Genomic DNA, 25696 nt, shown 5'->3' with positions numbered 1-25696 from the left:
ATTAATAATTATATATTACAATTCTTTCAAAATAATACAAACTACTTCTTTTTTAACAAATCCAAAAGGGGGTTAAATATAGAAAATACAAAAAAATGTAATTTTTTGGTGAGGTTATAAAGTATTTATTTATCATCTCTGTGTGTTTATTTCCGTTTGTATTTTATTTTATTTTGTATGGTATATTTTTTTAATTAATATGAATTATGTACGTACGTATTTATTATTTTTATTGTTTCTATTAAATTTTAAAATTTGCAAAACAATGAAATAAAAGAAGAACATAAAATTAGATGTAACATAAAAATCATATATTTATTATTTATGTATATGTGTGGTTGTATGTGTGTGTTTTTGTTTTATTTAAATTATTACAGCAATTGGCAGCAATGAGTTTTGGTTTCATTCGGCTTCCGTACATCGTCTTGTTGTTGTTTTTTACGTGTTGATATATCCCTGATAAGATCATAAAATACCTAAAGAACGAGGAGAGATAGATTTTTTGAGAAATAAACAAAACATTAGAATTATTTTTGAAATTATTGTTTTAATGTTTAAAATAAATATTTACAAAATTTAAATTTATTTAGGTAATATAAATAAAATAGAATGAAAATAAATTATGGATTATATATAAGACCAAAAGAAACGAATAAAATAGAAACCCAACACAAAAAATGAGATGAGAAAATAAAGAGGATTTAGAATTAAAAAAATATATATACAAATTTATCTGGATGATGGTTTAGGCTTAAGCATAAACATTAAATAATAAAAAATATTAAAAATAAAAAACACACAAATTTTAAGCATATTTACACATTTGTCAAAATGCTAGGCAAGAACTATTTTATATTGCATAAGCAAATGCATTATACTTTGATTTTTTTTTAATTTTGTTAAAAAAATTGTAGAGTTTTTTGAAAGTTTTCGTTAATAGATATTTTTATCGATATTTCATTTTTATCGATATTTCCCAGCGACTATTATCGCCGAAACTGATGCCTTTTTCGTAAAAATGGACAATGGAGGTTATCACCCATGAAAAAAAAACACAGACATTTATAAAAGATTGTATGAACATGACAAAGTGAACATAAATTGTTTGGGGAAATTAAAAGACACTACATGTGGTACTATATCCCCTATTATCGATATTGGAGTACTGGGACATGTCTGCTTGAGCAAAAATGTATTTATCTGAAGTCTTCCATAAATTCGGGCAAGATCTCCAACCGCAATTTTTGGTAGGAAATCTTCTTACAAAAAATTATATACATGGGTTTACTTTTTAAGTTGTCCTTAATAAAACGGTATCTCCAGAATTTCGAAATTATTAGAATGATTTAGAAATCTCTCTACTAATAATTCGTCGAAATTTTTCAATGTTTCGGGGTAGCCCCCACAAAAGGTAACCCAAATATATTAATATTTTGAGGATTCCGACGCGTCCTCCGTCGATATTGGATATTTTAGCAGTATGAAGTGGTTGCAATTTCCGCGACCTTGATGGGTGAAAAACCTCTTCACAGAACATCTTCGATGTAATCTAATGTTTTGTATATAATCACCATTTAAAATTCATTCTAAATAGAATTTTTATAGACGAAGTATTTATAGACAAGCTGAGGAGAGTCTAAAGGTTGTGTTTATAGACTGAAGGGAGTCATTATAGACAATGGAATGGAGGTCTTTATAGACGAGCAGGAGGGAGTCTTTATAGACGAGCTGAAGAGAATCTTTATAAAATAGCTAAAGGGAGTCTTTATAGGCGAGCTGTATGAAGTCATTATAGACGAGCTTAAGGGTGTCTTTATAGACGAGGCAGTATAATGTACACAGTATTTTTAGAATTGTAGGTCTTTATAGTGATGCTGATGAAGTTCATATAGACTGAGCTGAGGAAAATCTTTATACGAATTGCAGGACATTTTCATAGAACCACAGTAGAAGGGCTGCAGGAAGTCTTGATAAACGATAGATGAACGACGAAGCTCATGATTTTATGCAGACGACATGGAGAAGATCTCAAGTTTATGTGTGGTCCTATAGAGAAAAGCTTAGGGATTTTTTAGAGGAGCTGAAGTTCTAGAGAAAAAATATAGAACTCCACTGTGAGCTTCAGTGTCTGAGAGCATTTTTCTTCTTTGTCTATTCTATAGACGAGCCGAATCTCTCTAAGGATTTTTTGACACGGGCTGTAGCACTCAGGGCTCCAAAATCTATTCATTAATAAAAGACAGACCTTACATGCAATATCTGAAGACCTCAATGTGCATGACTCTATTTCTATAGGCGAGCCTATATCTAAAGACGAGCTGCAACCCTGAAAATCTCAAGGCCTCTTGTCTTTATAGAACAGATGGAAAATTATATTTTCATAGCGTAGAAGCAATTTAAGGAGAATTTCATTCTTACGGTCTTTCTTACCCCGGCCTCAGGCAGTGAATTTACTTTTGTAGGTGATTTGAAGACCAGTGAGTGTATTTCTAGCCTTCAGGGTCAAAATGTTTATATAAAAAGTTTGTATGCCAAAAAAAAAAAAAAAAAAAAAATGCATGTCATAGAATGCATTTTTGAATAGAAAAATTCCAATAAGGATTGATTACTTTCCAATAGAAAAAATCCTCAGTCAATGATGACTCAATCGAAAAAAGAAAACTCAATGAATTAGGGGTACTTTTTTCTAAAGAAAAAATCCTTTTTAGTTAGGAGTGGTTTTCTTTTTATAAGAAAAATATTCCGCTGCCACTGAGGATTGATTTTTTTTCTGTAGAAAAACAATTCTTAGTCGTTGATGTTTGATTTTTTTTATAGAAAAAATGTCTTATCCGTTGAATTTCGATTTTTTTTCTATAAAAAATGTCAATCACTGAGGATTGATTTTTTCTAAAGACAAAAAAAATTTCAGTAAACCTCTTCTATAGAAACAAATTTCCATGCCAATGAGGATTGACTATTTCTCTATAGAAAAAATTCAACAATCAATTATAACTCAATCGAAAGAAAAAATCACTAAGGACTCATTTTTTCAATTAAAAAACGCACATTCAATGAGAATTAGAATTTAATTTTCTCTATGCAAAAGAAAATCCTGAGGGGTACATTTTCCTACATAAAAAAATTCATCTTTCAGTTAGGAGTGATTTTCTTTTTATAAAAAAAATTTTCAGAAAATTATACATGATTTTGTACTATTGAAAAAATTCTTCAGTCACTGACGAATGATTTATTATAGGAAAAATGGCCAGACTTTTATCTATGAAAAAAAACCAAAAAACCAAGATTGTTTTTGTTTTTCAATTGGAAAAATTTACTCAGCCTTTGGAAAACCACAGTAACATAATATTGACTTTTTTCTATAGAAAACAAATTGTTCTACTGAAAAATCCTTCTGTCGCTGAAGATTGATTCTCTATAGAAAAAATTCCTTAGCCACTAAGGCCAGAATGTCAGTCACTGAAACTTGTTTTTTTTTTATTAGAATAAAATCCTCAGAGTCCGAAGATTATTTCCATAAAAAACCACAGATACTGAGGATAGAGTTTATTCATAGAAAAAGTCATAGTCATATATAGAAAAAAATTTTCAGTCACTGAGGACTGTTTTTTGTAAATAAAAACATTTTTCTCAGCTACTGAGGTCTGATTTTTTCGATCTATAAAAAAAATATTCAAGTACTGAAGAAATCATCCAATATAGAATGTTTGAAATCGCAAATTTCTATGAGGTCTATTAAATACTAGGGATGTCGGAGAAGGGTCGTGATTAATGATCTTCAATATACATATTTAATTTTGATCCTGACGTCACATTTGTTTCATAGAATGGCAGAGAGTTTACAATCGAAGGACAACTGCGTTAAAAATGGAATCAATGAGGTAAGCAATTACACAGAAATTTGATTTATTTTTCAAATATTCATTTAATTAAAATTAAAAATATTATTTTAAATATTATATATCCAAAATCGAACTACCACCAGTTGTATCTCAAAAATATATATAAATATTGGAAGCAGAAAAGCAATATAATTTAACAAAATAATAAAAATCAACAACAAAAATGTGTTAACGGGAAGCTAAAAATAATGTGATAATACAAATGGGGATTTGGAGGTAAATGAAAAATAATGAAATTAAAAAAAGAGTAGCAAATTAAAAACTACAACAATAAGATGAATAGATGAAAGAATATTTATAATGAGTGAATAAGTGTGCGATTTATGTTATTGTAAATAAATATTGTAAATAATATTTACTTTTTAATTTTAGTTATAAAAAAATCAAACAAAAAATTAAAAATAGTATTTATTATTTTGGTATGCACCTATTGCCTAAAGATGTGTACACTTCAATCTCCGTTTCTTGCATCTGTCTTTTGCTCGCCCGCTGGTCGCTTTTGAATCTTCAGTTTTACGTGATCTTATTTCGCGCATCAGATCGAAAAATACCTGTGGCGTTTCAAGGGGAGTTGGTCGTAACATAGATAATAAGATCGATCACCGGCGGATGTTAGGAGGGGTTTTGCGGATAACAGAGTAACACAACGGATGCAACGACGGCGGGGCCCATTGATCGAGATTTCAGGGATCAAATGGGTTTATTATTATGGTTTCAAAAAAAAAAAAGAAGAAGCAAAAGAGAGATAAAGAGATAATGCAGTAGTAGATTGAGTCGTTTATTTGGTTCAGGGGGTACGGTAAGAAGAGAAATAGAGAAAGAGAGAGAGAAAGAAGGGAAAGAAATTAAATTTATATTTTTTTATAAATAAAATTAATAATTTTATATAAAGCAAATTTAAAGCTAAGATCTCTAGGAGGGAAATTCTTCTTTAACTAGTGCCTAAAAGAGAATTAATGTAACTATTTTTTTTCGAGTGTAAACTAAATTTGCAGCAAATAATAAACTAAGAAAATAAAGTATTTAAAATAAATCTAAAAAAATAATACAGAACGTATTTATAGAAAATATTATTGCTACTTTTTTGGAACTAAAAAAAATTGAACTTATTTCCACCAACAACAAGTCCTCTTGGTGGGTGAAAATAGAAATCATGCAAAAAAAAGGAAATTCTAGAGAATTTTGGACCTAATTTTTGTTGGTGCTCAGTGCATGGATATTATAACAATTTTAGGGTCTATACATTATATTTTTTTATTAAATTTCAAGATTCGAAGTTCAAATTACTTTTTTACACAATCCTTGGTTTTTTATGATAGTTCCGAGATTATTCGAATCGTATTATCTCTTAAAAGATATAGATAAAATTACACCCACCACGAAGTACCGATTAACGATGGTGTATTTATGTTAATTTTAGAGCACTACTTATTTTTGTCGAGTGTATCGGTTTTTTTTTTTTTTTTTCTTGTAAAATTGTTCAAGTGTATTGTGTAAAGCAATACCAAAATGTGTAATTCTTGCAATTGTCAGTGTGTTGCAATATGGCGAAAATGTATGAAATATAATCGGGTAAGGTTTAAAAAATATACGAACTCTTAGAGGTCTTTCTTGAATAGTAATTCACAGTTCCCCAGGACTAGTGTTTTCTCTCTATAGAAAAATTGGCAGGGCATTGGCAAAACACCAGGTCTGTTTTTTCTACAGAATAACATTTGTGGACCCTCAGGACTGATTTTAGAAGATCTTTAGGAAGACTTTTATCTCTAGAAGACCTCTTGAAGTCTTGGTCGTCTATATAAAGGAGTCTTTCAAGAGATCTATAAATAAAGGACTTTCAAGAGATCTTCTATAAAGGACCTTCAAAGCAGTCCTGGGACCTACAATTGTTTCTATACAAAAAACCGTTTTTGGGAGAGTGCAACTTTTTTTGGTAACAAGCCCTCGGAACTACAAATTTTTTTATATAGAAAAAAGCTGTCCCGAGGGTCTGTAAATGTTTTTCTATAAAAAAAGCAGTCCATTGAAAGAAATTTGCAGGCCCACAGGACTGCCTTTTTTTCTATAGAAAAAAATTGCAGGACCTCAGGCCTGCTTTTTTTCTATAGAAAAAAATTGCAGGACCTCAGGCCTGCTTTTTTTCTATAGAAAAAAATTGCAGGATCTCAGGCCTGCTTTTTTTCTATAGAAAAAAATTGCAGGAACTCAGGCCTGCTTTTTTCTATAGAAAAAAATTGCAGGACCTCAGGCCTGCTTTTTTTCTATAGAAAAAAATTGCAGGACCTCAGGACTGCTTTTTTTCTATAGAAAAAAATTGCAGGACCTCAGGACTGCTTTTTTTCTATAGAAAAAAATTGCAGGACCTCAGGACTGCTTTTTTTCTATAGAAAAAAATTGCAGGACCTCAGGACTGCTTTTTTTCTATAGAAAAAAATTGCAGGACCTCAGGACTGCTTTTTTTCTATAGAAAAAAATTGCAGGACCTCAGGACTGCTTTTTTTCTATAGAAAAAAATTGCAGGACCTCAGGACTGCTTTTTTTCTATAGAAAAAAATTGCAGGACCTCAGGACTGCTTTTTTTCTATAGAAAAAAATTGCAGGACCTCAGGACTGCTTTTTTTCTATAGAAAAAAATTGCAGGACCTCAGGACTGCTTTTTTTCTATAGAAAAAAATTGCAGGACCTCAGGACTGCTTTTTTTCTATAGAAAAAAATTGCAGGACCTCAGGACTGCTTTTTTTCTATAGAAAAAAATTGCAGGACCTCAGGACTGCTTTTTTTCTATAGAAAAAAATTGCAGGACCTCAGGACTGCTTTTTTTCTATAGAAAAAAATTGCAGGACCTCAGGACTGCTTTTTTTTTCTATAGAAAAAAATTGCAGGACCTCAGGCCTGCTTTTTTCTATAGAAACAAATTGCAGGACCTCAGGCCTGCTTTTTTCTATAGAAACAAATTGCAGGACCTCAGGACTGCTTTTTTTCTATAGAAAAAAATTGCAGGACCTCAGGACTGCTTTTTTCTATAGAAAAAAATTGCAGGACCTCAGGACTGCTTTTTTCTATAGAAAAAAATTGCAGGACCTCAGGACTGCTTTTTTCTATAGAAAAAAATTGCAGGACCTCAGGACTGCTTTTTTTCTATAGAAAAAAATTGCAGGACCTCAGGACTGCTTTTTTTCTATAGAAAAAATTGCAGGACCTCAGGACTGCTTTTTTTCTATAGAAAAAATTGCAGGACCTCAGGACTGCTTTTTTTCTATAGAAAAAATTGCAGGACCTCAGGACTGCTTTTTTTCTATAGAAACAAATTTGCAGATCCTCAGGACTGTTTTTTTTTTATAGAAAAACATTTGCAGAACCTCAGGACTGCTTTTTTTCTATAGAAAAAAATTGCAGGACCTCAGGACTGCTTTTTTTCTATAGAAAAAAATTGCAGGACCTCAGGACTGTTTTTTTTCTATAGAAAAAAATTGCAGGACCTCAGGACTGCTTTTTTTCTATAGAAAAAAATTGCAGGACCTCAGGACTGCTTTTTTTCTATAGAAAAAAATTGCAGGACCTCAGGACTGCTTTTTTTCTATAGAAAAAAATTGCAGGACCTCAGGACTGCTTTTTTTCTATAGAAAAAAATTGCAGGACCTCAGGACTGCTTTTTTTCTATAGAAAAAAATTGCAGGACCTCAGGACTGCTTTTTTTCTATAGAAAAAAATTGCAGGACCTCAGGACTGCTTTTTTTCTATAGAAAAAAATTGCAGGACCTCAGGACTGCTTTTTTTCTATAGAAAAAAATTGCAGGACCTCAGGACTGCTTTTTTTCCATAGAAAAAAATTGCAGGACCTCAGGACTGCTTTTTTTCTATAGAAAAAAATTGCAGGACCTTAGGACTGCTTTTTTTCTATAGAAAAAAATTGCAGGACCCCAGGACTGTTTTTTTTCTATAGAAAAAAACTTTGCAGAACCTCAGGACTGCTTTTTTCTATAGAAAAAATTTGCAGATCCTCAGGACTGTTTTTTTTTTCTATTAAAAAAAATTGCAGATCCTCAGGACTGCTTTTTTTAATAGAAAAAAATTCCAGAACCTCAGGACTGTTTTTTTCTATAGAAAACAACGCAGGCCCTCGGACTGTCTTTTTTCTATAGAAGACCTCTTACAGGCATTAAATCTGTTGAGAACTCATTGAAAGACTTCAACATTTAAAATACCTCTTCAACATTTAAAATACCTCTTTTTTCTATAGAAGACCTCTTACAGATCTTTAACCTGTTGAGAACCTCTTGAATGACTTCAACATTTAAAATACCTTTTGAAGTTCTTATTTCTATAGAAGGCATATGACGTTCTTCTATAAGTAGAAGATCTCTTGAATGCCTTCTATCTGTAGAACATCTTTTGAAGATATTCTATATTTTGAAGGACTTCTACCTATAGAACAGCTTCTGAAGGTCTTCTATCTATAGAAGATCACTTGAAGGTCTTCTATAGAACCTATACAAGAATCATCAGGAGACTTGAAAGTCTTCTGTTGCCAGAAAAGCTCTTGAAGGTCTCTAGAAACCCTTTTAAATGACTTCTATCACTAGAAGACCTCTTGATGATCCCTATAAGAGCTATTGAAGGGTTTCCATCTCTAGAATACTCTTAGAGGCTCTGCTACCTACAGAAGACCTCTTGAAGTTCGTCTGCCTATAGAAGACTTATGTAGATCTTCAAAAGATCTCTTAAAGATCTTCTATCGCTAGAAGAGCTCTTGAAGGTCACTAGAGATCTCCTAAAGGTCTCTTATAGATCTTCTTTCTATAGAAGACCTCTTGAGAATATATCGACGGTTAGACTCGTACCTAAACCGATTATATTTTCACACATTTCCGCAATTTGTTGTCATGCAAAGGATACTATTTACCCATGTTTTTATTTTTTTGGAATTTCTATGTATGGTGTAGAACAAAAACAAATGGAAAAAATGAAGATAATGAAGTAATGAAGAAAACAGAAAAAAACCCAGGGACAATACAATTGCAATTCTGATTCTTATTCGGTTTCAGTGTATTGTTTTATGAGAATAATGTTGCATTGCATAATCAAGAAAGTGATAAAAGAGGGGGAACATAAAAACAAATGGAACTGAAAAAAATAAAAAGGGGTTCGAAAAAAATGAGGGGGAATAAAATAAAGAAGTGTTGGTACTTCAAAAAGAACAACCAAAATGTGTATCAACAATAACAACAACAACATCAACAACAATAAGAGCAACAACGACAACACTTATGGAAAAAAATAATGGCAACAAACAAAACAACAACAAAATGAACATAAAATAGAATTCAGCTGCATTTTAAGTAAAAAATGAAACTTAAAAAATAAATAAAAAATACAAGAAAATAAAATTCAAAAGAAAACGAAACAAAAAATATATTCTCTAAAGTTTCCCTATTTCAGTTGATTTCAAAACTTCAACAAAGAGTTGATTTTGATTTAGGTTAAAAGGAATGGGGAAATAGCTGTAAGGAAGGGAACAATTCTTTCTGGGTATGGGGGCAAGAAGGAAGGAAAGGAAATAAAGTCACGTTATAATAACAACAACAAAAATAAAGAAATCAAAAGAACGCTTTACCTTATCGACATTTTCACGTGTCTTAGCCGATGTTTCCACATATGGCACCTGCCATTGCTGGGCTCGTTGCTGACACTCGTTCAGGGCCACTCTGCGCCTGTCACTTAAATCGCATTTGTTACCAACCAACAGGAATGGTATGCTTTCGTCATTTTTAACGCGCAAAATTTGTTCCCTGTAAAGGAAGTAAGAAGAGAAAGGGAATTATTAATTATGAATGGAATAATAAAAAGAATATATCAAACATTAATTGGAATAGCCTTAATATAATGTATTAAAACAGAAATTTTGTTTATTTTTTTAAAAAAATGCTATAGCCTTTTCAAAGAAACCACGACTGTTTAAGGATTTCAACAAATATTCTATAAATAAGCCACGCCTCATTAGAAACTAGAAAAGGAATGGTGACCCGCAGGTCAGCCTTTTTTCTGTAGTTAAAAATTTGCTGAACCTCAGGTCAGCTTTTCCTGTGGAAAAACTTATAGAAAACCAGTAAGGAAAGTAGTAAAGTCGGACGGGGCCGACTATATGATACCCTTCACCACGTTATTCTAACTCCAGTACGTTGTGCAAAATTTGTGTCAATTTTGTGTAAAATCGGACGACACATTTTACATTAAATCGGACGAAAATATTTTTTTTTACGAAACTTAACACACATCATTCTAAACCTAATTCATTGCGCTATGCCAAATTTCATGAAAATCGAAAGATATATAGGGACTTTGGTACACCATTTACATTAAATCAGACGAAAATATATATGGAAGGAATATCTAAATCTAAACCGATTTTCACAAAATTTAACAGGAGCTATATCTAAATCTGGACCGATTTTCACGAAACTTAGCACACATCATTCTGGACCTAATTCAGTACTCTATGCGTGCAAATCGAATAATATATAGGGACTTTGGTGCACCATTTACCTTAAATAGGACGAAACTATATATGGGAGCTATATCTAAATCTCAACCGATTTTCTCGAAATTTGGCACACATCATTCTGCACCTATTTCAGTACTCTATGCCAAATATCGTGCAAATGAAATGATATATAGGTAATTTGGCGCACCATTTACCTTAAATCGGACGAAACTATATATGGGAGCTATATCTAAAGCTGACCCGATTTTCTCGAAACTTGGCACACATCATTCTGCACCTGATTCAGTACTCTGTGCCAAGTTTCGTGCAAATCGAAAGATATAGAGGGACTTTGGTGCCCCATTTACCTTAAATCGGACGAAAATATATATGGGAGCTATATCTAAATCTGAACCGATTATTCCCAATTTCAATAGGGTTCGCCCTTGGGCCAAATAAGTGACTTGTGCCAAATTTCATCTAAATCGGATCATAAATGCGACCTGTACTTTGTTTACAATTTAACATCTACAGACGGACAGACAGACGGACGGACATGCATAAATCGACTCAGAAAGTGATTCTATGCATATTCTCAAAAGGAACCATGTGTCTATCTCGTTTCCTTTTGCCTGTTACAAACATATGCACAAAGACATAATACCATGTACCACAGTGTGGTGAAGGGTATAAAAATTAAGGCCGCTAGGTCTATTTTCTTCTATAAAAAAATACAGGCCCCAGGGTCCGCATTTTTCTATAAAAAATGTGCAGGCTCTAAAGTAATATTTTTATAGATAAAAAAATTAGGCCCCAGAAAAGTAATTGCAAGCCCAGGTCTATTTTTTCTATAGAAAAAATTTTGCAGGTAACTAGGTCTGCTTTCTTTTTATATAGAAATAATTTGCAGTACTGTTGCCACACCTTATTGGGGACTGGACAAAACATTATTTACACACGCCTCCTCTGTAATGACTTGAAAAATATTCTTTAAAAAATCCACGCCTTCTCTGTAAGGACTTGAAAAAATATTCTTTAAAAATCCACGTCTCATCTGTAAGGACTTGAAAAAATCCTTAAAAAATACATGCCTTCTCTGTAAGAACTTGAAAAAATATTCTTTAAAAAATCCACGCCTTCTCTGTAAGGACTTGAAAAAATATTCTTTAAAAATCCACGTCTCATCTGTAAGGACTTGAAAAAATCCTTAAAAAATACATGCCTTCTCTGTAAGAACTTGAAAAAATATTCTTTAAAAAATCCACGCCTCCTCTGTAAGGACTTGAAACAATATTCTTTAAAAAATCCACGACTATTGTAGTCTTTGAAAAATATTCCTTAAAAAATCCACGCCTATTTTAGTCCTTAAAAAATAATCTTAAAAAAATCCACGCCTATTTTAGTCCTTAAAAATAATCTTAAAAGAAATCCACGCCCATTTAAGTCCTTAAAAAATCCACGCCTATTTTAGTCCCTAAAAAATTCACGCCTATTTTAGTCCTTAAAAAATCCACGCCTATTTTAGTCCCTAAAAAAATCACGCCTATTCTAGTCCTTAAAAAAATATTTTTTAATACATCCACGCCTTGTTTGGTCCTTGAAAAATACTCTATAAAAAATGCACACCTCTTTAAGGACTTGAAAAAAAATATTCTAAAAAATTTACGCCTATTTTAGTCCTTAAAAAATCCACGCCTATTTCAGTCCTTAAAAAAATCCACGCCTATTTTTGTCCTTAAAAATCCACTCCTATTCTAGTCCTTAAAAAAATATTTTTTAATACATCCACGCCTTGTTTGGTCCTTGAAAAATACTCTATAAAAAATGCACACCTCTTTAAGGACTTGAAAAAAAATATTCTAAAAAATTTACGCCTATTTTAGTCCTTAAAAAATCCACGCCTATTTCAGTCCTTAAAAAATCCACGCCTATTTTTGTCCTTAAAAATCCACTCCTATTCTAGTCCTTAAAAAAATATTTTTTAATACATCCACGCCTTGTTTGGTCCTTGAAAAATACTCTATAAAAAATGCACACCTCTTTAAGGACTTGAAAAAAAATATTCTAAAAAATTTACGCCTATTTTAGTCCTTAAAAAATCCACGCCTATTTCAGTCCTTAAAAATCCACGCCTATTTTTGTCCTTAAAAATCCACTCCTATTCTAGTTCCAAAAAAATATTTTTTAATACATCAATGCCTTGTTTGGTCCTTGAAAATACTCTATAAAAAATTCACACCTCATGAAGGACTTGAAAAAAAATTCTTTAAAAAATTCACGCCATAAAAAGTTCTTCCATGATTTGTTGCTACAATAATTCATTAAATCATAATCTCATATATATTTTTTACATTTACAGTTATGTTGAGAAGATTGGGGGTTATGTGAGTATGTAGTACACACTGGTTCGTTTGTCTGTATGTCTGCATGCATTAATGTTATGTCCTCATTTACCTAGTTTTTTACGATTTCTAATGAGTGTCTCATAAAAGCCAAATAGAAACAGGGCGCGCTAAGAGTTCTTCAACAACAAATGGTAGGAGGCAAGCGGAGCTAGGCTGGCTGAATATATTCCACATAAAATAAAAACAGAAAAAAACTATTCCAATGTTGAAAAATATAATGGCTATATGAGTGAGTCGTTTGTTTTTTTCCAGGTCCCCTAAAGAACTCTCTGCTACCTTCTCTCTCCCCATCTCCCCATCACTCTCTTACATTACGTTATAGTTACAAAACTAGCAAGTGTTCCTCCACCTCCTGAATGGTGAACTAACACTTAAATTTCCTTCTTGTGGCTTATGCAGAGAATCAACTCTCTGGAATACTTCCGTAAAAAAGTCAACTCATTAGAAGTATTGCTATGTTTTTTAACGTTTGGGCTAGTTCGTGGCCTGGTTTGGGGATTTCAGTTCTAAGGAATACACAATTTTTATGATGGGGTTAGGCGTTAGAGCATGGAACGACAAAATGTTTATGTATCCATAAAAATACATTGAGTCCTTTTAAATGAGGGGGAAGAATGTCACTTATGAAATACAATTTTTTGGGGGGAAATTTTATTTATTTGTTGTTGTCTATATTACAATAAAATAATATGTTTTGGCGCCAAAAGTCTGTTTGTAATTATGTCATACCTAAATATTGTTTCCTTGGGCCAGGCGACGCCAAACGTGTCTGCTGGCTAGGTGAACTAATTATCTGCAATGACATGCCCCGCACCACAGACAGAAGGACGAGAATGTAGAGGACAATTAAATATGTATTAACCTGGATAAAAGAACAAAATACAGCAGGAAATTTTTTTCAAGCACTATCTAAGGCGTGGATTTTTTAAAGAATATTTTTTTAAGTCCTTAGAGGAGGAGGCGTTGATTTTTTAAAGAATTTTTTTCAAGTCCTTAGAGGGGGACGCGTGGATTTTTAAATGAATATGTTTTTAAATCCTTAGAGGAGTAGGCGTGGATTTTTTAAAGAATATTTTTTTAAATGTTTGGGAGGAGTAGGCGTGGATTTTTTAAAAAATATTTTTTTAAATGTTTGGGAGGAGTAGGCGTGGATTTTTTAAAGAATATTTTTTTAAATGTTTGGGAGGAGTAGGCGTGGATTTTTTAAAGAATATTTTTTTAAATGTTTGGGAGGAGTAGGCGTGGATTTTTTAAAGAATATTTTTTTAAATGTTTGGGAGGATTAGGCGTGGATTTTTTAAAGAATATTTTTTTAAATGTTTGGGAGGAGTAGGCGTGGATTTTTTAAAGAATATTTTTTTAAATGTTTGGGAGGAGTAGGCGTGGATTTTTTAAAGAATATTTTTTTTTTAAATGTTTGGGAGGAGTAGGCGTGGATTTTTTAAAGAATATTTTTTTTTAAATGTTTGGGAGGAGTAGGCGTGGATTTTTTAAAGAATATTTTTTTAAATGTTTCGGAGGAGTAGGCGTGGATTTTTTAAATGTTTCGTAGGAGTAGGCGTGGATTTTTTAAAGAATATTTTTTTAAAGGCAACATCAAGGCGTGGCTTTTTTAAAGAATATTTTTTTAAATGTTTCGGAGGAGTAGGCGTGGATTTTTTAAGAATATTTTTTTAAATGTTTCGGAGGAGTAGGCGTGGATTTTTTAAAGAATATTTTTTTAAATGTTTCGGAGGAGTAGGCGTGGATTTTTTAAAGAATATTTTTTTAAATGTTTCGGAGGAGTAGGCGTGGATTTTTTAAAGAATATTTTTTTAAATGTTTGGGAGGAGTAGGCGTGGATTTTTTAAAGAATATTTTTTTAAATGTTTGGGAGGAGTAGGCGTGGATTTTTTAAAGAATATTTTTTTAAATGTTTGGGAGGAGTAGGCGTGGATTTTTTAAAGAATATTTTTTTAAATGTTTGGGAGGAGTAGGCGTGGATTTTTTAAAGAATATTTTTTTAAATGTTTCGGAGGAGTAGGCGTGGATTTTTAAAAGAATTTTCCTTATAGAGAAATGCGTGGATTTTTAAAAGAATTTTCCTTATAGAGAAATGCGTGAATTTTTACAAGAATATGTTTTTAAATCCTTAGAGGAGTAGGCGTGGATTTTTTAAAGAATATTTTTTTAAATGTTTGGGAGGAGTAGGCGTGGATTTTTTAAAGAATATTTTTTTAAATGTTTGGGAGGAGTAGGCGTGGATTTTTAAAAGAATTTTCCTTATAGAGAAATTCGTGAATTTTTCCAAGAATATGTTTTTAAATCCTTAGAGGATTAGGCGTGGATTTTTTAAAGAATATTCCTAATAGAGAAATGCGTGAATTTTTCCAAGAATATTTTTTTAAATCCTTAGAGGAGTAGGCGTGGATTTTTAAAAGAATATTTTGTTTAAATCCTTAGAAGAGTAGGCGTGGATTTTTAAAAGAATATTTTTTTAAATCCTTAGAGGAGTAGGCGTAAATTTTTAAAAGAATATTTTTTTAAATCCTTAGAGGAGTAGGCGTGGATTTTTAAAAGAATATTTTGTTTAAATCCTTAGAAGAGTAGGCGTGGATTTTTAAAAGAATATTTTTTTAAATCCTTAGAGGAGTAGGCGTAAATTTTTAAAAGAATATTTTTTTAAATCCTTAGAGGAGTAGGCGTGGATTTTTAAAAGAATATTCCTTATAGAGAAATGCGTGAATTTTTCCAAGAATATTTTTTTAAATCCTTAGAGGAGTAGGCGTGGATTTTTTAAAGAATATTCCTTATAGGGAAATGCGTAAAATTTTCCAAGAATATTTTTTTAAATCCTTAGAGGAGTAGGCGTGGATTTTTAAAAGAATATTCCTTATAGAGAAATGCGTACATTTTTCCAAGAATATTTTTTTAAATCCTTAGAGGAGTAGGCGTGGATTTTTAAAGAATATTCCTTATAGAGAAATGCGTACATTTTTCCAAGAATATTTTTTTAAGTCCTTATAGAGAAATGCGTGAATTTTTTCAAGAATATTTTTTCAAGCCTTTAGAGGAGTAGTCGTGGATTTTGTTAAGTAAAATTTTTTTTTTAGTCCTAAAAGGAGTAGGCGTGAATTTTTTCAAGTCCGTGGATTTTTTAAACAAAAGTTTTTCAAGTCCTTATAGAGGAGGCGTGGACTTTTTTTAATAATAGTTAGGACTATTCACGGCATATACTTTCCAAGGCATGGATTTTTTAAGAGTTTTAAGGACTAAGCGCGGCATGGACTTACCAAGGATTGGATTTTTTAAGAATTTTAAGGACTAAGCGCGGCATGAACTTTCCAGGGCATGGATTTTTTAAGACTTTTAAAGACTAAGCGCGGCGTGGACTTTCGAAGGCGTGGATATTTAAAGTATAGTTTTTCAAAGACTATCCAAGGCGTGGATTTTTTAAGAATATTTTTTCAAGACCCTATAGAGAGGTGGATTTTTTTTAGAATATTTTTTTCAGGACCCTATAGAGTGGTGGATTTTTAATTTTAGAATATTTTTTCAGGACCCTATAGAGTGGTCAATTTTTTTAGAGCATATTTTCAGGACCCTATAGAGTGGTGGATTTTTTTAGAATATTTGTTCAAGTCCTTACAGAGGAGGACTTCAAAAAATATTTTTAAGGAACATCTAAGCGATAAGCTCACATAATATCAAGGTTCATTGAGAATATACGTGAGTCTTCAATAAAAAAAATCCCCCTTACAATGCGAATGATTCATTTTCTTCAAGCAATGTTCTACAGTCACCCTTTTCGAATAAAAAAAATAACAAGTTTAAGGTTTAGGTTTTCAGAAGTTTTTTTGTGTGTAATTTTGTCCTATTGTTACTGCCTTGTATTCTGATATGCAGTTATACAGTCGCATGAGTGAGGTGGTGTAATGAAATTCCAATTTCCATACGATACAATTGTACTAGTGCTGATATTGTTGTTTGTATAGTTCATTGTGAATTGTTTTTTATCAGTAATTAGTTAACCCTGAAAAATAAACTATCGTTTATTTATAGTCCATCCATCCATTGAAGGGGTTTTCGAGGGGAAATAATAATAAAAAACAAAACATGAAACATAAATACTTTGTAAATTACGTTCATATTTATATGAAGGGGGAGTTGGGCGCCGGCGGAGGGTGTTCCGTACATTAATGACGAATAATGTATGGCTGTGAAATCGACTAAGTGGTTGATGTGTGTGCCTGTGTGTGAGGATGTTTGATTATTCGCAAGTGTTTGAGGTATGAGTCATACCCATTTCACCGGTAATCAATAGCAAACAATTTAGGAAAAAATAGAAGAAGAAAATAAATAAAATGAAGGTAACTTGTTGTTGGTAAAAAAAAAATTGCGAATATACACTTAGTTCAAAAAGTCTGCTGACAACCCTTATATTTTACTCTATAATTGTTATCGATGTTACAGAGGCTCAAAAAGTCAAAATTCTCATGTGCAGACTTTTCGATTGATTTTATTAGGTTCAGAAATTCCTTGGATAATTTTTTACAATATTAAATTAATAGAATTATAGTGGTCATTTATTTTCAATGAAATGTGTCAACCCTTATGAGTTTCCTCTGAATCACATTTTTTTATTTCCAAGATTGTGTTGGTCTGTGTAACAGCATACAGAGGTCTATTAACTACGTTTTCTAAACCACCAAGCCTTTGTTTTACAAACTTTTATAATCTGCTCGGTAAATAAAAACTTGTTGCGGTTTACAGAATCGTATATATGACCATCTTGGCCCTCAAGTTTTTCATTTGTCAATTATTTGCTCGACAGCTAAAGGGAACAGACGAGAAGGAGAGATAGACATGAAGAGATTTTCGGATACGGATCTAAATGTGGAAAACAATTGTGTGAAATGATACGCCGGCAGCCTTTGTAATATTTGTATGGGAAACAATCGCCACAAATGAATTGTTTGGCTGCCCCACCACAACCGGAGAATGAAATGTTGTTGTTGTTTGGAAAATCTTGAACATAAATTATGTACGTCGTCGCCAAGAGTTTGTGAAAATTTGTTTCTTTCCTCTAGCAAGAAATAAAAAATAAATAAACAATGGCTGCTCGAAATTAAAAAATAAACACACATTTGCAAACAAAATTCTATATAATTTTACAGAAAATTGAAATAGTAATCAAAAGTGTGTGTGTTTTTTTTTAATTTCTATCGGGAATCTGGAATTTGTAATTTTGTGCAAAATCTGGTGGCATTTGTTGTAGATTTGTATAAAACCGTAGTAAAGTGTGACGTTTCGAATTGAAAACCTCAATATCAATATGAAAGCATAACTACCAGGGGGAAAGGGAGAATAGTTTTAAACGTTTGACCCTGAGCGCATGAATATGCGGACCTATTCAATAAAAATATACATTAACATATTTGATATACATATACTCGATTTTTGGTGTTCATTCCAATACGATATATTCCAGAGAATTTCAGAATAGATATATATTCAATTTTATAGCTGACTTGTGACAGAAATTTTGTTCCATAAACAGAGCTTCAAAAGATTTCCAGGCGCGTCGGTCTTGTGCACAGCACATCCAATTTGAAAGACCATGTTTCGAAATGGCGTCTTCCGATCTTCCCGTCTTATTCGTGACCTTCCCCTTCTGTGTGAACATTCACTTGGGTCGCTTTTATATTTCTTTTGAGTGGGGGAATCCTCATCCATTTCCACAAGTTGACCTAGCCAAAGTACGTCTGACAATACCGATGTACGAGAATAGAGGGTACAACTCATGGTTCATTCGGCCCAAAGAGCTTTCGGAGAAATTTTCTCTCAAACATTCCAAGAGCTGCCTCATCAAATTTGAAAGACACTTTGGTGGAGTCCTTCTTAATTTGTTCAAAGTTGGCTGTTACTGCTCGCAATGTTCGACCCATTATATCGATGCCACCGGCGTAGGCGAGTAACATGTGTTGTTAGGTGTACAGTGTGTCATTTCTGTTCATCGTTGCCTCTCGTATGACCTTTTCCAGCAGGATGTTAAAAATGTCACACGACAAACTGTCACCTTGTCTGAATCCTCTTTCGGTATTGAAGGGCTCCGCGAGGTCCTTTTCGACTTTAACTGCTGATCATGTGCCAGTTAAAGTTATCCTGTATAGCCGTATTAATTCATTCAGGAACGCCGAACGGGAACATGGCATTAAACACCTCTGAACGGATAGGGCTTTCGAATGCGGTTTTATAATCGACCAATAGGTGGAATGTGTCGATGTGCTTTTCGTGGGTCTTTTCCAGGATTTGCCACAGAGGTGGATTTGAACGCCTGATAGATATACCATAACCAAAGAAGTCCTGCTGAAGATCTCCTGTTTCTGAAAGAGCTGCTGAAGGCCTACTCTTTTTAAATAACTATATTTTGTTTTTTATAAGGAGTTCATTCTCAAAAATACCTTCTGGAAATAAGTTGAGGACCTTCTATCTATCGATCATCTAATAATTTAACTTAAAAGGTGCAGCTGAATATTTTCGTTTGTTTTTGCAAGTTCAGATGAAGATCTCTTATCACAAGAAGTCCTGCTGAAAATATAAGGACTTCGATCTCTAGATAACCTGCTAAAAATATTGAAAATACGTTGAGTCTTCTAGCTGTTTTTGGAGCCCTTTTATTTAAATGTAGTCTAAATCAAAATGTAGTCTATCACAGAAGGTCCTGCTGATCATTTCGGTTTCAATTTTTAGAAGACTTGTTCTTTTGCCTAGAAGTCTCACTGGATGTGATTGAGATATCATTGAAAAATGTTGTGGAAGAGCATAAGGAAGATATAAAGTATAAAACAATATGCATCCCCTCGTATACACACTTTCTAAATCTCAATTAGCTGATTGTCATGTATTTAACATCTATCCAGATTTTTCGGCAGGTGAACAATTATACAAATACTTACCAAAAAAGAAAACCACTTGCCAATTGTAAAGCAAGTCCCTGAACTGAACTGGTCAGTTATAAACCCTCACACACACCCAAAGCCAAATGTTCGTCACCCCGACCGACCGAATACTACTGATGACCAAAGAGACGTGATGGTGTTAATTAGCAAAGACTTTGAAATTAATATGACAATGTTCATTAACATCGTCGGTCGGTGGTCAGACGAAGAAAACAAAAAACGAAACATCAAAAACAACACCAACAATAAAATTGGCATGGCATTGTTGCTGAGAAAGTGTTAATGAAAAGTAAATTAAAAGAAAATGACGACAACGGCAGCGACAGCAGCGAAAATTAGCAAAAGTTAATGTACGAATTGGACAAAAGATGACATCTCTTTCGCTCTCTCTGCGGCAGATGACATTAACCACAATGGACAGCTCATCATCATCTTCGTCGTCATTATTGTGGCAGTGAGAGGTTGCAAAGCTAAAGCTGATTTAAAGTCTGGCTTATGATGTGCGTCGTCGGCTTAACCAAAGCCAAAAAGAAATATTAAATTTCAACTGCTTTATGGAAGGAGAAGGAAAAAATGGAAAGCTGCAATGAATGACAGGTACCATTCATTTGGTCAAATGTTTATGCCATAAGACAACAACAGGTGACAAATAAACAAACAAATAACATGAAATGTGAGTAAGTAAAAGCAAGTAGAGTTACAGCGCAAATAATCAGGTCAAGTTATAGGATGGGATTATATTTCAAGTGTATTATTGATAGGACTAGCGCCTATAATTATATCTAGTTATGCGTAAATTCGATAACATAAAAATCGTGAAGAAATGCACCTTGTGATATTGTTTTGCGATACAAAGGGAAGGATTTTAATAAAGTATAGAATAAAAAATAAAAAAGTTAGCCTCTAGACTACTAACATCAGATAATATGTATAGAGTCGAAATCGTTTATAACGAAGGAGAAGGAACCGATGAAATTTGTCCCTATAATCGATAGTCGTTATTAGCAAAATAAACGCCTGATCTTGTTCAGGACTTTTTCCCTAAATAACCAATACTGCGTTAAGCCGATGACGTAATAAAAATTGCAAGGTTAACATATTCTAAAATAGATCGACAAATTTTTATTTGTTGTCCTCAAAGCGGGCCTTCTCCATTATTCTAATTTTGTATATTTCTAATAAACTCACCTAAATTCTTGTGTAGCCTGGAAGCTTTCATCGTCTGTTATAGAGAAAACACACAGGAAACCTTCACCACTACGAAAATAATTATCACGGATGGCAGCGTAGTCTTCTTGGCCGGCTGTGTCCAATATATCTATTTGTACTTCTTCGCCATCTAATACAACCTGAAAGAAAATACAAGAAAATATTTTAGTGAGACATTTCGAAATAAAACAGTCATTAAAAATTCTTTATCTTAAGATACATGGAAATATTCATAAATCAACGTCTTAAAATGATCCTCGAAACCTATTCTTCATATAAGTCATGCTTGAATCTCTAAAAATCAAGCGAACTATCCTTAAAAAGTTTGATAAAAGACTAAAAATAATAAGAGATCTGAAAATGTTTCTATAAAAAGTCCCCAACCTTAAAATCCCTGAAAGGTACATTGTATCTCTGAAAATTTTTCAATAATGGGGATATTTGGCTCAAATTTTGGGACAGTTATTCTTGAGGTATTTTTACCAATAAAATTGTAAATATTTTCCATATATATTTTTCTTGATTTTCCTTTGCTACAAAGCGATTAATTTGGATGGGTACAAATATACCATGGATATTGATCTACGTAACTTCTACACCATAGATAGGCCTTAAAAATATTTTTTAAAAAAATCTACGCCTAGCTGGATCTTAAAAATGCTTTTAAAAAATCTACGCCAAGCTGGGTCTTAAAGATGCTTTTAAATAAATCTACACCAACGCTGGGACTTAAAAATGTTTTTAAAAAATATACGTCATATCTGGTCATTAAAAAAGTTAACAAATATATAGATCGACTCGAATTAACAAAAAAATTAAGTTTTCGGTCCACTTTATCCCAGTATTATTATCTGATCATCACCGAAAATTATAGGCGTTGTCCTTGACCATACCAGAATCCACATGGAAAATTTCAAAGCTATCAGCGCTATATTTCAGTCATCTAGTGTGATAATAGGTGGAACAACTCTAGTTTAATAAAAACGATCAGATTTTTCTGAAATGTTTTTCCAGAGGTAGGTATTTTTACCCTAATTATGGGAATATCTTTTTTTCTTGGGGGACGTACCCGGTTATTTGACTCGGAAGTTCGGGTACGGGTATCCGGTTAATATAAAATGGGTATCATTTTAATCATTTCAATTAACCCTTTGACGTATCAATTAGCGCAACGAAGTTCGCTTCCAACTATTAGCACAGAACTTGCACTAAGTAAACCGGTTTTGATGCTTAAGAACAACAGCAAAACGAAACGAAATGTGAATGCATGTAATAAAAATATTTATTTTAGATTAGATGTTGTGCACAGCATCAACTAGTTTTATTATCGATTATTATGAGAATCGAATCATAATCATGTTAGGCACACAAATTGTACCACGAGTCAGACTCGTGGAAATACGTCAACGGGTTATGTGGTGATATGATGGGGTTATCTCAAACCGTTTTGGTTTGAAATAACCCCATCATAGCTAAAAGCCTTAAAATCCCGGCCGAAGGCCGGACACCCTAAAAAAACCATGCTATTTATAAGGAGATTCTGTCATGTAGAAAGACTTTCCTTGTATCCTTGTATCTCCAAAACGGTTTGATATACGCTATAGAATACAAATTTTAAAAATTTTTCACACAAAAGTCAGGGTCCATTTGACCCGCTAAATATTGACCGATGTTTATCTAAGCAGGCATACTTATTCTTTGGCCCTATCCCCTTTCTAATGTGAAAATTCACGATGTTCGGGCCATAATTGCGGCCTCTGGAGCGACAAGAATATCAGACAAAAATAAAGTGTTTGGCACAAATATTAATCGATCTTTATCAAAAACAAAAGGGGTCTTCATTGGCCAGAACCTATCCTATATGCAAAATTTCATGAAGATTAGTTCATTACTGTGGCCTGTACCTTATTTACAAATTATAATGGATAGACGGACGGATGGACACACTTGTCTAGATCAACTCAGCTAGTAGAGATATGACGATCGGTATACTTAAAGGTGGGTCTATGACCAATATTTCGCGGCGTTACAAACTCTTGGGACGGCAAAAAGCTATAATACCCTGATGACCACATAGTTGGGTAGGGTATAAAAATGTACGCCATTCCTGGCCTTAAAAATATGTTTAAAAAATCTATATCATCGGTGCGTCTTTGAAAATATTTAAAAATAAAATAACAACTCTACTCTGTACTCATTTTTATATGAACCATAGGACTTTATTTAACATGCTTCCGAATGTCTGATTTGGTCCGAAATATGCACCGTTTTGTTGTATGATTTGTTGCCATTTTAAAGGTAACTTCATAATGCCTCTCTCATAGGAGTCACAATCCTCAATTGGTATCTAATTTTTATCATTTTGCAATGCAAGAAAAATATGATAATCACTTGGTGCCTAGTCCGGACTGTGTGGCGGATGCATTAGAACTTTCCAACCAAGCTCTCGAAGTTTCTGGCGAGTCACTGTAGATGTGTGTGGCCTAGCGTTGTCCTGGTGAAACACGACACCTCCACTGTTGGCAAATTTTGTCCATTTCTGGTCAATTGTAAATGGTTTAAAACAGTTTTATGGTAGATTTTTTGCTCCTAGGCGATGTTACGACTGCTAACATGCCGGTCAACTTCGATTATTTCTCCGACTTTATCGACATTTTCGACGACCGACCTATTTGTGCGAGGTGCATCTTTCACATCAAAAATTCCTGATCGGAATCTACGAAACCAAAATTGCACATAATTGACTGTTATGTTTTTTTACTGCAAAATGTCATTTCAATTTATTTTTAATACGAATTTAGGTACGACCCTCAAAAGATATTTTTTTCAATATTCCAGGTTCTGTTATTCCTCTAAAAATATCTTTTTAAAAAAATCAGGCCCTAATAGTTCATTAAAAATATTTTGTAAAAAAAATTCCTCTGCTCTGATAGATAGTCCTTTTTTTTTAAAATCATGTTCTGATATACATTTAAAAATATATTTTTTAATTTATTAAAATAAAATATTTATTCAAAATTATTAATTAAAATATCAATGATTTCAAAAATATTATTTCAAAAATTCAATCGCTGACAGTCCTTTAAAAAAATAAACCCTGAAAGTTTTATATAGAAATATTCTTTTTATCCTCAGTCAGACAATCCATAAAAATATTCAACTAAAATTTACGTTTTTAAGATCCTTCAAAGATAAGTGTTGATTCTGGAAGAAAATATTCTGAAAAGACCTTCAAATCCACCCTAGAACAATCCTTAAATATATTTAAAAAGTTCTGATAACCCTTCAAATTTAATACTTTAAAATACGCTCTGATGCTTCTAGAAAACCATATTTAAATGGTCTAGAAAATTCACTACTTTAAAGTTCTTTTTCTTCAAAAATTCCACATTTTTAAAGATCTGTGAAAATTATTTTTTATTTTTAAGGATGGACTTGTTAAAAAGTAAACAAGTCCACTCTTAAAAATATTGTCATATGTGCCATATTAAAAAAAATATTCTTCTGAAAAAATCCCCAAAACTTACCTTTTTTCTATAACTATCGGCTTTGGTTGGTTCGTAGTCCTCAACGAATTCATCGTACATAAATTGTAGGGTTAGGGCTGATTTACCAACACCACCACTACCAACCATAATTACTTTGTGTAACGCGGGTCCAGCTGTTGGTTTTTTACTCATTTTGTTAGTGTTGTTGTTCGTGTTCTTGTGATGTTGCAATTGTAATGTTTCTTATTAATAAAAAACGGAGTACGAGTATAGAGGGGGAACGTTGTGGCCGTTTCTAACCTAAGAATATGTTATGTGTGTGTGTGTGTGGTAGAGTATTAAGAAAGGAAAAATAAGTTACGTCACAGTTCGTCTTATCTACTGGATCTGGATGCGAGAATCAAGAGTTGTGGAAAGATTCCGACAAGGAATTATTTATTGTTGTTTGCCAGGTTGTAATTAAAACTGTAAAGAAAGGAAATAGAAGAAAAAAATTAGATTGGAATTGATGTATGGAAATTTGTGGAGAAAAAATTGTTTTTATTTGTTAATAAAAATTTTCTTTGTGTTTTAGAAATAATAATATTGACTCTTTAGGAAGTCCAGCAGTGTCCAGTCAATGCAGATTATGGCATTGGGCCAAATTGTATGAAGCTAACCATTCATTCATCCGTTTCTTCATTCATTCGCCCAGACAGTCATACATCCATCCACCCACCCATCATCATCAAGCAAAAAATTAATGGACAACACACATCAGTCACGCATGTGTTTGTGTCCGTCAAACGTCAAACTTTGTTTATGAATTACTTGTTTGTCTATATGGACGTTTGAAAAAATTGTTGCCCCTTTTCTAGTTTAGAATTAAAAGCAGACCAATATTGAAATGAAGAACAAAACAGGAGACCAAGTTGCCGCTTGCTTCTACATAAAAATATTCTACAAGTTCCAAACCTGCAGAATTAGTACACTTAGAGGAATCATAAAATATTCCCAAATTTCAGTCAAATTACCAAAAACTATAACCGACCAAAATTATTTAAAAAATGCCATTTGCCAGAAAAAGTCAAAAGTGGCAACTTTATTTGATAAGCAGACAGCCTGACTATTTTGCAAAAGCAGACAACAAAATTGTTAGACGGATTGTGAATAAAACTTTAATATGATTACTAGACGACCGACAATTTGGATCTGTGTCAGTCATTTATGGCTGCATACTACCACTATCAAAGAACATCAACACAGGAAGGATGTTGGTGACGAATTTGAT

General features: G+C 32.7%; 1 protein-coding gene across 2 annotated transcripts; it reads right to left on the bottom strand.

Annotated features, from left to right (window-relative positions):
• Positions 1-349: 349 nt before the first annotated feature.
• Positions 350-24630, bottom strand: LOC133324986 (ras-related protein Ral-a). Of its 2 annotated transcripts, XM_061533810.1 has the most exons (5): positions 24466-24630; positions 20918-21078; positions 9517-9691; positions 4330-4453; positions 350-476 (listed from the first exon to the last, which is right to left on the bottom strand). In XM_061533810.1, exons 1-4 carry the CDS (start codon positions 24616-24618, stop codon positions 4337-4339), a joined length of 606 nt encoding a protein of 201 aa, XP_061389794.1. In that variant the 5' UTR covers positions 24619-24630; the 3' UTR covers positions 350-476; positions 4330-4336. The 2 variants fall into 2 exon arrangements, with proteins under 2 accessions (XP_061389794.1, XP_061389795.1); XM_061533811.1 differs by lacking the exon at positions 4330-4453.
• Positions 24631-25696: the final 1066 nt, after the last annotated feature.

The sequence above is a fragment of the Musca vetustissima genome, unplaced genomic scaffold, assembly GCF_032173495.1.
Source record: "Musca vetustissima isolate MV318-11 ecotype Yass unplaced genomic scaffold, APGP_CSIRO_Mvet_v1 utg4153, whole genome shotgun sequence".
In the NCBI taxonomy this organism is placed as follows: domain Eukaryota; kingdom Metazoa; phylum Arthropoda; class Insecta; order Diptera; family Muscidae; genus Musca; species Musca vetustissima.
This window is presented reverse-complemented; position numbering and strand designations above follow the sequence as displayed.